Source organism: Plectropomus leopardus, chromosome 5 (genome assembly GCF_026936395.1).
Source record: "Plectropomus leopardus strain MGB_pleo_1.0 chromosome 5, ASM2693639v1, whole genome shotgun sequence".
Taxonomy (NCBI): domain Eukaryota; kingdom Metazoa; phylum Chordata; class Actinopteri; order Perciformes; family Serranidae; genus Plectropomus; species Plectropomus leopardus.
The window spans coordinates 6033945-6047943 of record NC_142180.1 but is presented as its reverse complement, the minus strand read 5'-3'; the positions used below and the strand labels follow the sequence as shown (position 1 = coordinate 6047943).

The window sequence follows — 13999 nt, the reverse complement described above, 5'->3', positions numbered from 1 at the left end:
GAGTTGTTTGCACCTTCTGCATATGTATAGTTGGATTTAGCACTCAACATGTGTTGTTTTAGGCTAAATAAAGGCCGTGACACACCAAGACAACAGTAAGCCGTCGGCCCAATGTGGGCAGGTCCCTCATCTGCGTCCCTTGTAGCCGCGGGGTGTCCCATTTTGTCCCTAGTTGACTCTCGCCTGCTTTTTTCCCTCTGCTTTAGCAAGTTAAATCAGCTGTGGAGTCTTCTGGTTTTTCTTTTGAATGACAATTACAGATGATCGCTGTCTGCTGGTATGAAGGGGTATTTCCTCTCACCCAGGTGATGAACATAAGTGCTGGTTGGCTGTCAGTTTGGTGTGTTCCTGTGCAACTTTTGGCAGAGACACAGCGAGATGAGGGCGAAGCAGCAGTGGGCTTTCATCGCCACTTTCTTTTTTTTTTATCTAGTTTGTGTACCTTTTTATATCTTTCTGTGTCCCATTGTTAAATTGGGACCTTTTTGCATGCCCATGAATGCAGCACAGGCAGAACTCATCATGAGTTTTTCTTTCCCTCAGCAGCAGGTTGAGGAGTTTAAGTCGCAGAGTGGATAATTGATCTATAAAGCCGGTCCGAGCTGAAAAGATCAGTGGATGAGAGGAGCAGCTGCTGCAGACGGAGTAAAAGTAAATCTTTAGACCCAGCGCAATTAATAGTTAAGTTTCACTTTCACTGAGCCTGATGTTCAGCTGCTCCATCTATGCCCAGATTATGCTCTGTGCACCGAGAAAGTTGTGCAATGAATACACAGACGGTATATGTAATATATTCCAATAGCACTCCTGATAAATGGTCCAGCTCCAAAACTATAAAATCAATTTGTGGCAGTAGATGATTTAACTTGGTGGGCCGCTACAAATATATAAATCTTTTGGAAACCTTGACCATGTTAACATGGAGCCTACTAATCTGATTAGAATATGTTTAAAAGCCCAAATAGATTAAGACCTTGATTAAGACCTCAGTCAGCTTCAACAGGCCCAAACTGATTCAAATTCGGTTGATTGCAGAGGAGTAGTTTCATAAACTTTTTCATAAACCCATCAAAGGAAAATTTGGATCATGTACATGATGAAGCTGATTCTTCTCTTGCTGAATTCTTTCTGCGCATACTCTGTCCTCACCGAGAAAGGCCTTCTAGTGCTCGCCTTCTTCTCTTCTTCATTGCCTCTAGAAGAAGTACGTTGGTATCAAGCTGTTGCTTCATTAAGAGCATCAAAACAACAGCAAATGCTGTGCTCAACTGACAATGAATATCTATTGTAGCCATTAGTTTTGTTTCAACTTCAGCTTCCAAGGGGGGGCAGACAAACAGTCAGTAGTTTACAGGTACCTCTACAGAGGGGAAATACATGGCATGAGGAAGGTGAATTCAATTAAATGACGGTAAACACAAATGTGTGAGAGCTATCAGCAGGACAGTCACTATAATGTTCAGACATATGAACCCAGTTAGAAAATATTCTAACAGACTGGGTGCTACACCCCCAGTCATCCCCCCCTGACTGCGTCCCTGGTTCAGGGTTAACTGCCGTCTGTGTTAACTGTTCATGTCATATCCCCATTAACCTCCATTGTGGTTCCCCAGGCCGCCCGGTTCTTGTTTAAGCCTCCCTGGGTGGCAGTCAGCGCTCCAACATTAGCCTCCATTACAGCTCCCCTGGCTGCAGTTGCCCTGTGTAGGGCAGCCACTGATCTTGTATCAGTGAAACTGAGTGTCTGTGCCGCTGAGTTATGGCGCGCAGTCAGGTAGACCGTGTACGTGAACGCAGCTGATGGCTGATATTTGCTCCGTTTTTTACCTCCTTTGCAGCAGTGCAGCAGCTCTCTGCCGCCTGCAGCGCGTTAAGCGTCCGTGTCAGTTGTTTTGTGCGCGGCGTGCATTCAGGGTAACCCTCTCTTTTCTCTGTAATGGGAGGCATGAACTCTCGCTCCAAACCCATTTCCAGCCCATCTGAAATACGGCAGCAAATTACCTCCAGCGGCACCCTACACACCAACCCCAATCCGCCCCAAATAGAAGTGACAGGGCAGCGCAATTTATCGCCATAACCCCTGCACCGCCCCACCACCACCCAGCAGCCCCATACACACTACAGGCTCCCATGTACACACACGTCTACTGAGTGACTTCTGAATGGAGAGCATGTGTGTGTAAAGGCCTGTGATGGTGTGCACTGTACATACTGTAACAGGAGTGTGTTGTGATACTGTGTGTGTGTGTGTGTGTGTGTGTGTGTGTGTGTGTGTGTGTGTGTGTGTGTGTGGTCTCTTTGCTCCAGTGTAGGGGCCAACCTCACTGCTCTGGCCCCCTGCCCTGCCTATTATCTCATTGATTTCCTCCTCTCCTCTTTTCAATTCTCTCCATTTCCACACTGCCGTCCTTTCCATTAGAGGAGCAATTTAACAGAGTGCTGTGACATGGGAGGGAGAGAGAGAGAGAGAGAGAGGGAGGGAGGAGGGGAGACTACAGGATGGGAAACATAAAGTGAGGAGGGGAGATATAGTGAAGGAGCTTGAGGAAAGACAGGCAAAAGAGGGCTGGAACTGGTGGTGGTGGTGTTGGGGGGGAGCAGATAATTTCAGCCCCGCTAAGAGTATGACATGAATTTCACACAGTTTGTAAACTGAGTGTAAGACAAGAGTCTAATCAATCCAAGATTTAATAAATGGGACCTTTTAAACTTTAAAGGGATAGCTAACCCAAAAATGAAAATTCAGTCATTATCTATTCCCCCTCATGTCAATGTAAAGTTGGGTGAAGTTTTAAAGTCCACAAAACACTGCCAGAGGTTCAGTGGGAAAAGGCTTTGCACTCAGCTCCCAAACAGTTGAAGCAAATGGTGGCAAATGACCAAGTTTCAGACATAAAAAAAATACATATTAAAACTCCCTCAAGACCAACGAAAGCTCGCTGTATCTGCACGCCAGTGTTTCCCTGCTACCCAGAGGCCTCCCCCACACACAGTAGTTTTAAATCCGATAAAGGGACTTGTTGCTTGCTCTAGTTCTAGCTCTAGTTTGTCTCGAGTGAGCACTCACACCTTTATTTTTTTGTTTAATGTTCATTTAAAAGAGACATAGTATGTTAATGAACATCAGTATAAAATGCAATTTTCAATATGCTGGAGTTAGCAGGAATGCTAATTAACATCCATAGTCCCTTGGCAGGTAACAGACAATAGAAATAAAGAAAGAAAGAGAAAAAAAACAACAACTTGGCATGTCGGGGCTCCAGGACACTTGGATTAATTCAGATTAGCAGTGAGGAGACATTTTGTGGGTTTATTGTGTATTTTTAATGTTTGAATGCTGGTCACTATTTGCTTCAATTGTTTGGAAGATGAGTTCACCGTGAACCTCCAGCAGTGTTTTGTGGACTATAAAACACCCAACTTTCAATCATAAGGATGACTTGATAATGACAAAGTTTTAATTTTAAGGTGAACTAATCCTTTAAGTGAATATAAAATTTGAGTTCCAAAGTTGTTATCGTATCCCTTACTTCATGTTATTTTCATGTTATGTTATTTTTCTCTCAGGAGTTTCCTTCAGAGCCGTATGCGAGCTCCCCATTATAGACACCCGTCATCCACTCAGCACTGGAGGGGAAGCAGCATGTGTTGGATTCGTGGTTCCCTGTATCGGGTGTCAGCCAATAAGCTGTCCCGCACCGTGGCATCCAGCATGTCCATCAACCGAACAGGTACTCTGACTGTCATTGTAATAGTCTTCGACAACTGTGAACTTTGAACTGTGATAATTCACAATTAAGGCACAGAAATTTAAATGTAGTAATACTCAGGACAAAACATAATTAGTTTGCACGTCAAGCTTGTACTAAATCCAAAAAAGTGTCATTTTTTTTTCTCCAATAATCTTTTGCTTTACTTTGCAATACATTTTGCATTACTTTGCATTAAGTTTTGCATTCCCTTTGATGCATGATGGCTGAGCTGTTACAAGACAGGTAGTATTAAGTATTATGAAGCAGAGCTCTTGCTTGTTGTGACCACAGTGCATGCAGGTCAGTGTCATTTTACACACACATCGTAACACATCGGTCATCTAATGTAAGCACCAGGTTCAAATCCTGTGGGGCTTACACTTCACCCCAAAGTCATAATATATTTTTCTTCTTACCTGTGGTGCTATTTTAAAAAAATCTAGACTGTTTTAGTGTCCGTTCCTGAGATGAAGGCTGGAAAAATGTCTGCCTCCTCTCCAATAAAATAGAAGCTGGTGCCATCTAGTTCCATTATAATGGATGATATTTCGAACACTCTGCCACGCACACCAAAAAGAAAATCTAGATTGATAAATAGCACTACAGGTAAGACAAATGATATGTATTTTTGATTTGGGGATGAAGTGTTCCTTTAACAAAGGAACTTAAGGTGCAGGTGCAGTAAAGAGAAGCCATTGTGTAGCTACTAGAGCCAAATCTAAGTTTCTTTAGATGTAATTTTTTTTTCTTTCATTTAATCATTACACATATAAATCTCTTAAACTCTCACTTTCAGATGAATGTAATTCACTTGTGTAATGTGTAATGAGTAATTTTAACGTTATTACTTAATACTGATCAGGGTTTTTGTTTGGTTTGGCTTGGCAGTTCTGCACTTATTTATTTTTTATTTATTCACAAGTGTACCGAAGTGTTGGAATCCAAAGCAATTTTGTCATAGCACATTTGTGCATCCCAAAACTTGTTCTTTTTTTCCATACATTTGAGTAATGAAAACTTTTTTTTTCCTAAAAAATCCCTTTATCTCACGATATATGCAAAACTTCTTTGGTGTTGTAGTAACTGTTTAAGAATGCTGGCTGGATGAAACACAGTCTCAAACTGATAAAACTTAAATCTAAATCGGGAACTAAGCAGACAAGAGTCCGAATTTGACCTGTTATTTAAAACTAGCATTTGATAGTCAGTGCTACAGACACATTTCAGTCAGCACCAAAAACATATTGAGGTTTGATACTTAGCCCTTCTGGACATGAATTGCGAGCACAGGGCAGTATGCGTGTGCACCCCGAGGTGATAAAGGAGTGTTTATTCATGTTTGTGGCTGCAGCTCTGCCCACATGCTCTCTAATAGACTTACGGGAGCTGGCTGGATTTGCCATCTGAAATAATAAAGTTGTCATCTGTCAGAGCAGAGAGGGGGAGGGTCTGGAGAACTGGACGGTGCAGATTAAAGCCCGGATCTGCTCTCTACCTCCTTCACACTTCTTCTGCACATTCTGTAGCAACTACACTTGCAGGTGAAATTGAAGAGCCCCATTCTGTTCAACTCGTGACCAGCATCCCAACACACACATTCCTGCATCCTCCACAAACGCACCTCAGGTGTCTCCCCAGCAGGACTTGTAATTCCACATCTTCCCCCCAGGCGCGCCTCACATTTGTTTTTGGTCTGCAGCCAGAGGCCTGTAATCCTGCTCTGCTTAAATCACACCAGAGTGCACACTTGATGAGAGCTTTAACAGCCAAAAAGAGTTCCAAAATTAGAGGTCTGAATAAGATCGACTGCCATCTGTAACCCCAACCTCCACTCCTCTCATGGCCTCCAACAACCCTACATGCACGCACACACACACACACACACACACACGCACACACACTTTTCCCTCCAGTGGTTGTGGAGTGCATTGGGTACATAGTGTTTTGATGTTCTCAGACAGAGCTAGACGTCACGTTTGGCTTCAGCACCAACGCGTCAAACCACCACAGTATAAATAACCAGGCACATATCAGGTTGTTATTGCATTTGCTTCACAAACACACACTCACACAGCTTTACTTCTGTCATATCTGATCTGAATAGTTCTAACAGAATTTTTTAATGCGTTTTATTTTTAATAAGACTTAGGCAAGATAACATAATCATGACTAGCATAATGATAAAGACAAAAACTAACTACTCTCCTTCTAAATATGTGTCCATGTCTTCATCGCTATGCCAGACTAATTGCTTATAATATTGTGGTAACATTTCACAACATAAGTCAGTTAGGAGGAGTTAATGCATTGTAGGACTTGCTCCTGGACATTGCATCATGTTGGTACTGGTAATAAAGGCAAAGACTTGTTTATGTAAAAACACAGACCGCTGCGAATCATTTATAGTTGAGCTGTAAATGCTTAACTATACTTAATAAAATTCACTTTATCTCCACAAACATGTTTGTTGACCACAAATGTAAAAGTAACACGGGGTGTTCTCATACTTTTCAGTTCTTCTTCACCAAAAAAAACATACAGGTATTTCAGATTTTGTTTATATTGTTGTGCATGTATATAGAAATTTCATTCATGAAAAGTTAACTCCTAAATAATGTCAGAACTTATAAGCAGCTTATTAAAAACCAGCTTATTAAAAATTCAACACATGCCAAAAAGTTATGGTGAACAGTGCCACTCCAATAACATGATCACATTAAACTTTTATTTCTAGTCAGTCACTAATCAGTTAACCAAAACAATTATATGTGACCATTATATATGTATGTATTTATATACATTTGGTCCAACACTGAATTGGTAATTAATCTTGGGTGTCCACCTTGAAACTGATTGTTTTACTGTTGAGATTATTTGCAAAGTTAAACTGAAAACAAAACACAAATTTCATTTACACTGCTCATGTATCCCTTTTTTCCATATTTAGGAAGGTCTTTCAGCAGTGGCCAGGTCTCACCTATGAGTCCTGCTTTCACCCGCTCCTCCAGTTCTCGTCATTTAGCCAGGTAAGCTTTTCACACCACCAACCAGTTTCATCTCTTCTCAGCAGAAGCACTCAAGCCCAAGTAGTGTGAACATTTATATCCAACTTATATGGGCCATCCTGCTGGCTCTCCCCATACAAAGTCACCATCATGAAATCCAAGCCAGCCAAGATTTTTACATTTGATCTCCCTCTCTCCCTCCCCCAACATTAACTGCCTTTCACCACTGTCGACTGAGTGCTGTAAAGCCAGAGGTAATCTCTTAAAATTAAAGTTAGCATATGGTGGATACTTTTACACCGAAGCTCCTCATTGGGGCAAGAGTTTAAACTTTATTTCTGGCACAAGTTGTCCACTTCAGTTTCCTTAATCTGCTTGTTGTTGATTTGTGGATACCTGTGGTCTGTCTGTGTTTTCTGAAACAAGCCGTGCAGTCCAGCGGAGCCTCGCCATAATCAGACATGCTCGTCAGAAGAAGCAGCAGAAGCAGTACTGCATGTACTACAACCGCTTTGGCAAGTGTAACCGTGGCAACAGCTGTCCCTACATCCACGACCCAGACAAGGTTGCCGTCTGCACTAGGTAACATACAGTAAACACACAAGAACATGCTATTTGTCATATGTGAAGGGTCAAGGGGGAAGATTAATGTTCTGATCCCTGGTGCTCAGTAAAGGTGGATAATTTTGCCACTGTACCCAGTGTTCACCGAACAGAGTTGTGAAGTATGTGGTGTTATTTAGGGCATCAGGCGTTCAGGAAATAAAAGCCTGTTTTGTGATGCTCAGTGTTAGATTACTGCCATTTGGAGAACTTAAAGGCATGTATGAACCTCATCGAATCGCAGTGTCCCCTGGCTGGAGATCTTTATTGCATGTCATTCCTTATACCTTTCCCCCTTAAAGTTCCTCTTCAGACCTTCATTAAACCCCTAAAAACTCATTTGTGTTTATCAAAATAACATTTCAGTCAGGACCACATCAGTCAAAGAAAGTTTTATATGTATAAGCAGTGTGATATTTGGCAGTATTGCTTTGCTTTCAGACATCTTTGCCCTTCTTCGTGCTTACGTGGAACACGTAAGGCAGAGAGAGCGTACTTTTCCGCCCTCCATGCACCTGCATGGAAAGCCGAAGGAATTGCTCTGTTATGAGACCTTTTTACCCTTTCTCATGCCATGTTATGCCGTTACGCCGCCTTGCTGTTCTATATAAAAGGTACGATCACAGAATAGGGGGATAGAGTTGTCTCACATTAAAGCCAGTAATGAAGGTAGTAACAGCACCAAAACAACATCTATTTGAAAGGGACAACTGGCAGGATGTGACCCACCACGGTAGAATGAAAAAGCATCTAGTTGCAGACTCAGAGATGAAGAACAACAGTTGTTAACATCAGCAAATTTGAAAAACAATGAGGTCATTGATAGGCCTGGGCGGTATCGTAGTAATACAGGAAACCAAGGTATTCAGGAATCCTGAGGGTGTGATTTTAAATGCTCTAAAAAATATGGACCATCGTCATTCTATTCACTTCATTCTGGAAAGGCTGTATTGAGGATGTGCGCATCATGTGCCCTGGAGGTTACGCCGGGGTCACAATGCACATGTGAGCAGTCTGTGTTCACATTGGCAGCGTTTGTTGTCGTGTCGCTGCTTCAGGGCTGCCTACTATTATATAACTCCTGTGTTTTCACAGTTCAAAGCACATATTCCACTCATTTATGAAGCCGCACAAGCTACTGCATCATCAACAACGCAGTTCTGCAAATGTTTCACAGTAAAATGCCTTGTGTCAATAACTGAAGGGATTCTGTCGACAGAAACGTTGTCAGAGGGCTTTTGTTTTGAAACAAAAAATGGAAAGATTGAATAAAACAGATACATTTGTATTTCTTTACATCAATGACAGATTAAGACACGGAAACTATAGTGAAAGTCAATATAATTATCAAAAGACGAACTTTCTATTTTTGCTGAAAAAGGCATGGGTCATGCGGAAAAAAATCAGCAAGACTCCGTTTCTCTGGATGTGCAGCTGCTGAGTAGCAGCCAAGGACTGAGCAGCGCTGCTCATGCTGACAGTGTGGCTGCTCTAACCTGGTTAATGTGGGCATTGGGGGGAAAAAAACAGGTTCTGTGACCTAGAAGTCTTCAGTAAAAGAGATAAACATGAATTCAGAAGGTGTATGGTTGTCTTTTTCTGCTCAGTAAGGAAAAAAGGGGTAAGAACTTTACCTTTTCTTGACATCTCGTGAGTGTATTGTGTATTTAAAAGACTGAGAATGGCAAGACAGCCTGCAGAATGTAGTGAACTCCACAGGCAACGTGGCCACAGGGGGTGTTTGCGCTGCACACTAATACCGTCGTATACCTGATACAGAAAGGTACAAAAGTATAAAAAAAAAATAGATACCACCCAAGCCTAGTCCACTGCCTCCTTACCCTGCGAGCAGAGGACGAGATGAGCTGCCATATAAGAGGAACGATAAAGCATTGTCATTGCTATGTTATGCCATTGTTTTTATTCAGAAAGTGCTGTCAATGTGTATGTTATATGTCACACTAAAGGCTGATGCTGTTGTTGTCAAACATCATGCCTATCATGCATCTGTTGATTCCACTATGCCAGCATGCTGCCTATAATCACAGATTATGTGTAAAAATGCAAAGACAGCACAAAGAAGGGACTTTTTAGCAGTCCTTTAGCGCCATTTCTGTGTAAAAAGGGCTTAAGACACACTGCAGTTCCATGGCGAAAATGCTCAGCCATGATGTTGCTGGCTTATTTAAGTCATAATGTGTCTTTTAGCATATAAAAACACTATATAGGCATGTTAATGAGTTTAGCAAGTGTTGTAATTTTCATTGGAGGGGATCTTTAATGTCCTGTCACCTCCTCAGCTGTCACTTTCTAATTAAAGTGTGAAAGGGACCTTAATATATAAAGAAAAAAATGGCTTGTAAATCATCAGAAGAAAACAGTCTTGAAGGGATTGTTTCTGCTTTAAATGAGTGATTTGTGTCTAATTTTTCAATAAAAAAATTTAATGACTTAGTTAAATGTATTAAAATCAGAGGCCTCATAATGCCCTTATGTTTCTCTGTTGAGGTATATTAAGGATACCATTACAAAAAACTTTCCAATGGCATATTACACTGGGAAAAATCACTTCAGGAACCAGCAGCTCCTCTCCCTCTGCACATCTATTAGCTTCTGTGTTCTCAGACCTGTTTCCGTTGTGTATGTGCAGGTTTCTGCGAGGCACATGCAAGCAGGCGGACGGGACATGCCCATTCTCCCATAAGGTGGCCAAGGAGAAGGTAACGTGCACCCACACACGATCTATCCTTTGGACAACATAGTTTTTTATGGGTTTTCATTGCAAAGGCCACGGTTTGGAACAGTGTGTAGCTATAAGATGACACATGATTGGGAACAGTGATCTCGGATCATATTTGCCTTCTTGGCACAGCTCCTCTTTCCATGACATGCAAAAGTGTAAGGAAGACTTGACCTGATGCTGTGTGAAAGGAGGGGTTTATGGGTAGGAGAACAGCCTAAAGGTTAGATCATGTGATTGAGGGTCACCTGTTCGACCTTCAAACCAGCAGGATGAATGTGGGTGTGCACTGATTTCTCTTCCTTCATCACCTCATCCTCGTGAGTGTGTGTTACTTTGTGAGTGTTCTCTCCTGGAAAAAAACAAAACAAAGAAGCAAATGTTTGATTTAATCCTTCGGGAATGTTTGGTGTATTTAACACGCTTGTCATTCTTCTTTTTTTTTATGATTTTGGCTGTGGTCATGCATATAGCATACATTTTGACAAGATTATTTATTTTTTATAATCTTGGAATTTCCAGCTCAGCCTCCTACAATAATTCTAAAATACACTGTGTGAACAAAATTGTTACATTTATACTGTTAAGTGCAAAAAATGCACCACTTGAAACAAAGCATAAAAACATGCATTGTGTTATTCTGGGCTTTTGCTTTGGAATTTGTATTTTTTACTATTGTCCACCTGATGACATCATTTTTAACATATTTGGCATATGGACAAAATACATGCTTTTTCCACAAGATGCACTGTCATAATCAATGTTGCTGAATATCACTGACATATCCAAAGGCTGTGAAAGTTTCCCCTCTGTGGGCGTGGCTTTCAGGGTGTGACGTGTTGTGCTCTGTCTGTACGGAGAGCTCTAGACTATTATACTTGATGACATCACAAGTGTGAGACTTACTTCTGTGGTTTTTGCCTTTGAGAGAGAGTAGCTCATGTTCACAAATACTGATTGAACGTTCCTAGGCTGTGAAAGCAAAATATTGGCATTTTTAATTGAGGTAGTGTTCCCCTTCTTTTAGTCATTAAATGGTCTCAAAACTGAATTTGTTGAAATTGAATTTCTTGATTGCCATCTAATTTAATTTATTGAACTTTTAATTTCCATCTGTCAAAATGGGTCAAGCTTTTCTGCATAAAAGACCTTGTTTCTGATGTTACAAATCTCAAAATCTACCATCAAACCAATACTGTCTTTTTAATTTATACTCACATGTACCAGTAGGCCAAATGTATATTAATCTAATTCACTTTAATTATCATATTCCTACATAAAACCTGCCTGTGACCATATGTTTACTAACTTTTATACTATAAAAAAAAGAAAAATAGCTTTTATATATATATATATATATATATATATATATATATATATATATATATATATATATATATATATATATATATATATGAAGAGAGAGAGAGAGAGAGAGAGAATACTGTATACCGTCTAGGGAAAGTGTAGCCACTCAAAAGGAAAAGATTATTTTTTCCCTTTTTTCCCTTTAAGACAAACAACAGGTGCCTTGCCTCACCCTCCAATCACACACACACACACACACACACAATGCCCTGCACCTGTGTTGGTTGTCACACTGCTGCCTGTAAGTGCTGAGAGCCCAGCTGTCTGTTTGTAATGCCACCTCTCCAACAACCCCCTCCCCCAAACCTTTGGCCCATCCCTCCACAGGATACTCCCGCTCTTATTTCATGTGGCCCCCTTAAACAGGACTGTATGGAGGTCCTGGGGCAAAGTGGGGTTGATTTGAAGTGGAGGGGGGTGCAGGGTTATGCACCCAGCAGCTCTCCGAACCTGATCCGAGCACTAGTGTTGATAGGTGAGCCCGAATCTAGAATCCTGCACCCCACCCTCCTGTCCCCCCACTCCCACAAATACCTCGAAACCCAACACCCCCGAACCTACTCCCCTGGCATTACCCCTGCTACACCCGGGAACACCACCTCCCCTCAACCCCCTCCCTCCACCCCTGGACCAGTCTGCACACATCCAGAGCACATAAACACATCATGAGCTGGACGAGCTGCAGCCTGTATAAATATTTCTGTAGCAGTTAATTAGGTAGAACTGATCCCATCCCATCAAGGTGGAGTCTCTCTCACACTCCGCCCCCCTCCCCTGCTGTCGTTCTTCACCGAACCCCCTCTATATATATTTAGACCGGCATCCACCAAGCTCGCCCACGCACACCAAACAGTAGACTTCTCTGGGCGCGCACACACACACACACACACACACACACACTCACCCAGCACACATGCTGTCAGGACACACATTCACTCTCACTCTCCCGCTGTCAACTGCAATTAAGGTCATTTAACTGCTCAGTGTGACAGATTGCTTGGCACACGGGACAAGTCTGTACTGTACGTGACATGTGGTTTTAGAACCACATGTCTGTTAACAAATTTGTATAATCTCATGTAATCTCATGCTCTCATCACCCCTGCACTCTCCCTTGTTTTATTTCTTTTTTTGGGGGGCAACTCATGGGGAGATGATCTTGATGCAGAACAAAAACAGAATGGCATATAGTATTTGGACAAAAAAAACAAAAACACATCCTCTCCATGACTCACACCAACTTTCTTTTTATTGCCCAACATTGGGAGGCTGTCATTTCTACCAGGAGACTTTTTTTTTGCTATCACAACCAAATCTCTATTTATTGTCTGATAAGTTTCAGGAAGAGCGTCAGGGATCAGAAGTGCTTGATTTAGTCAGTCAGATTGATACCCAAAATCAATTTAATCTCTTTTTGGACATTTTGCCTGAATCTGAAAGTTTTGGGCAGTTTTGACCCATCCAACAAAAGCCAGATGAATCACTACATTTTAATATAATGAAACAAAAAGAGGATTCATTCAGTTTTTATTAAATGTTTTTTTTTCATTTTTGATAAAATACCTCGTTTTTTTTACCCTGTCTTGATCAAATACCATGACCAGTTTCTCATATTCACATGGCTTCCATATTTGTGTGTGATTCTCTCCAGATGCCTGTGTGTTCCTACTTCCTGAAGGGCATCTGTAACAACAGCGACTGTCCCTACAGTCACGTCTATGTGTCCCGCAAAGCTGAAGTGTGTGAGGACTTTGTCAAAGGCTACTGTCCTGAGGGAGAGAAGGTAAACCACAAAAACACACCAAAGACCTTCAACCTGAGGCAGATTCATTGGGATTATACTGTATGAGCACTTTTTTAATCCAGCCAAAGCAAACAACACAAACACAAATGTCCGGTTCCCTCCACATGACAATACAGAAAATCTACAACGAAACACCAAGTACTATAAAGCATAACAAGAACAAAGACAGAAGAGAAACAAATAAACAAAACAAATAAGATATCTCCAAGTTTGAGTATAAAGCATATAATAAAAAGTGAATTTGGAGACCTTATCTGGTTTGACCCATTTAATATGAGACAAATGTTACAGGGAAACCTCTATGGTTGTGGAAAAAGCAATTCACGTAAGTATCACAATTTTTCTTTTTACAATGTTTGAATAGATTTTTTGAAAGCCTGAATTGCTATGATTCAAAAGCGGAGGAAAGAAGAAAGAAGTTGCTGCTTTTATTGTGACCGCTGATAATTAATGTAATGCCAAATCCCCAAAGGAATAACAAAGCTGAAGTGAGAAAGCAGAAAATGGTGGATGGTCCAAGGACACCGACCTTCAGCTACTGGAATACTAACTCCAATTTAGCCAGCCCACAGCAAACTTCTAACCAGATGAGCAAATTTTCTGTGGCTGCTATTACACAGATTATACCCAGTTTGCTGTGAACCCCAGCTGTGGGGTTTACGCTAGAATTTGAGTTGCTTCAGTCATTACTATTTCTGTCTCCAGAGCTTCCATCCATTCTCCTAGC

General features: G+C 41.3%; 1 protein-coding gene across 1 annotated transcript in view; it reads left to right on the top strand.

The window, feature by feature from the left end:
- Nucleotides 1-13999, top strand: part of zc3h3 (zinc finger CCCH-type containing 3) — an 84059-nt gene that overhangs the window by 57749 nt on the left and 12311 nt on the right. Inside the window, exons 5-9 of the mRNA XM_042483625.2 lie at nt 3568-3731; nt 6700-6778; nt 7184-7339; nt 10011-10080; nt 13120-13251. Coding sequence (XP_042339559.2) covers nt 3568-3731; nt 6700-6778; nt 7184-7339; nt 10011-10080; nt 13120-13251 — 601 coding nt within the window. The remainder of the gene's footprint in view (nt 1-3567; nt 3732-6699; nt 6779-7183; nt 7340-10010; nt 10081-13119; nt 13252-13999) is intronic.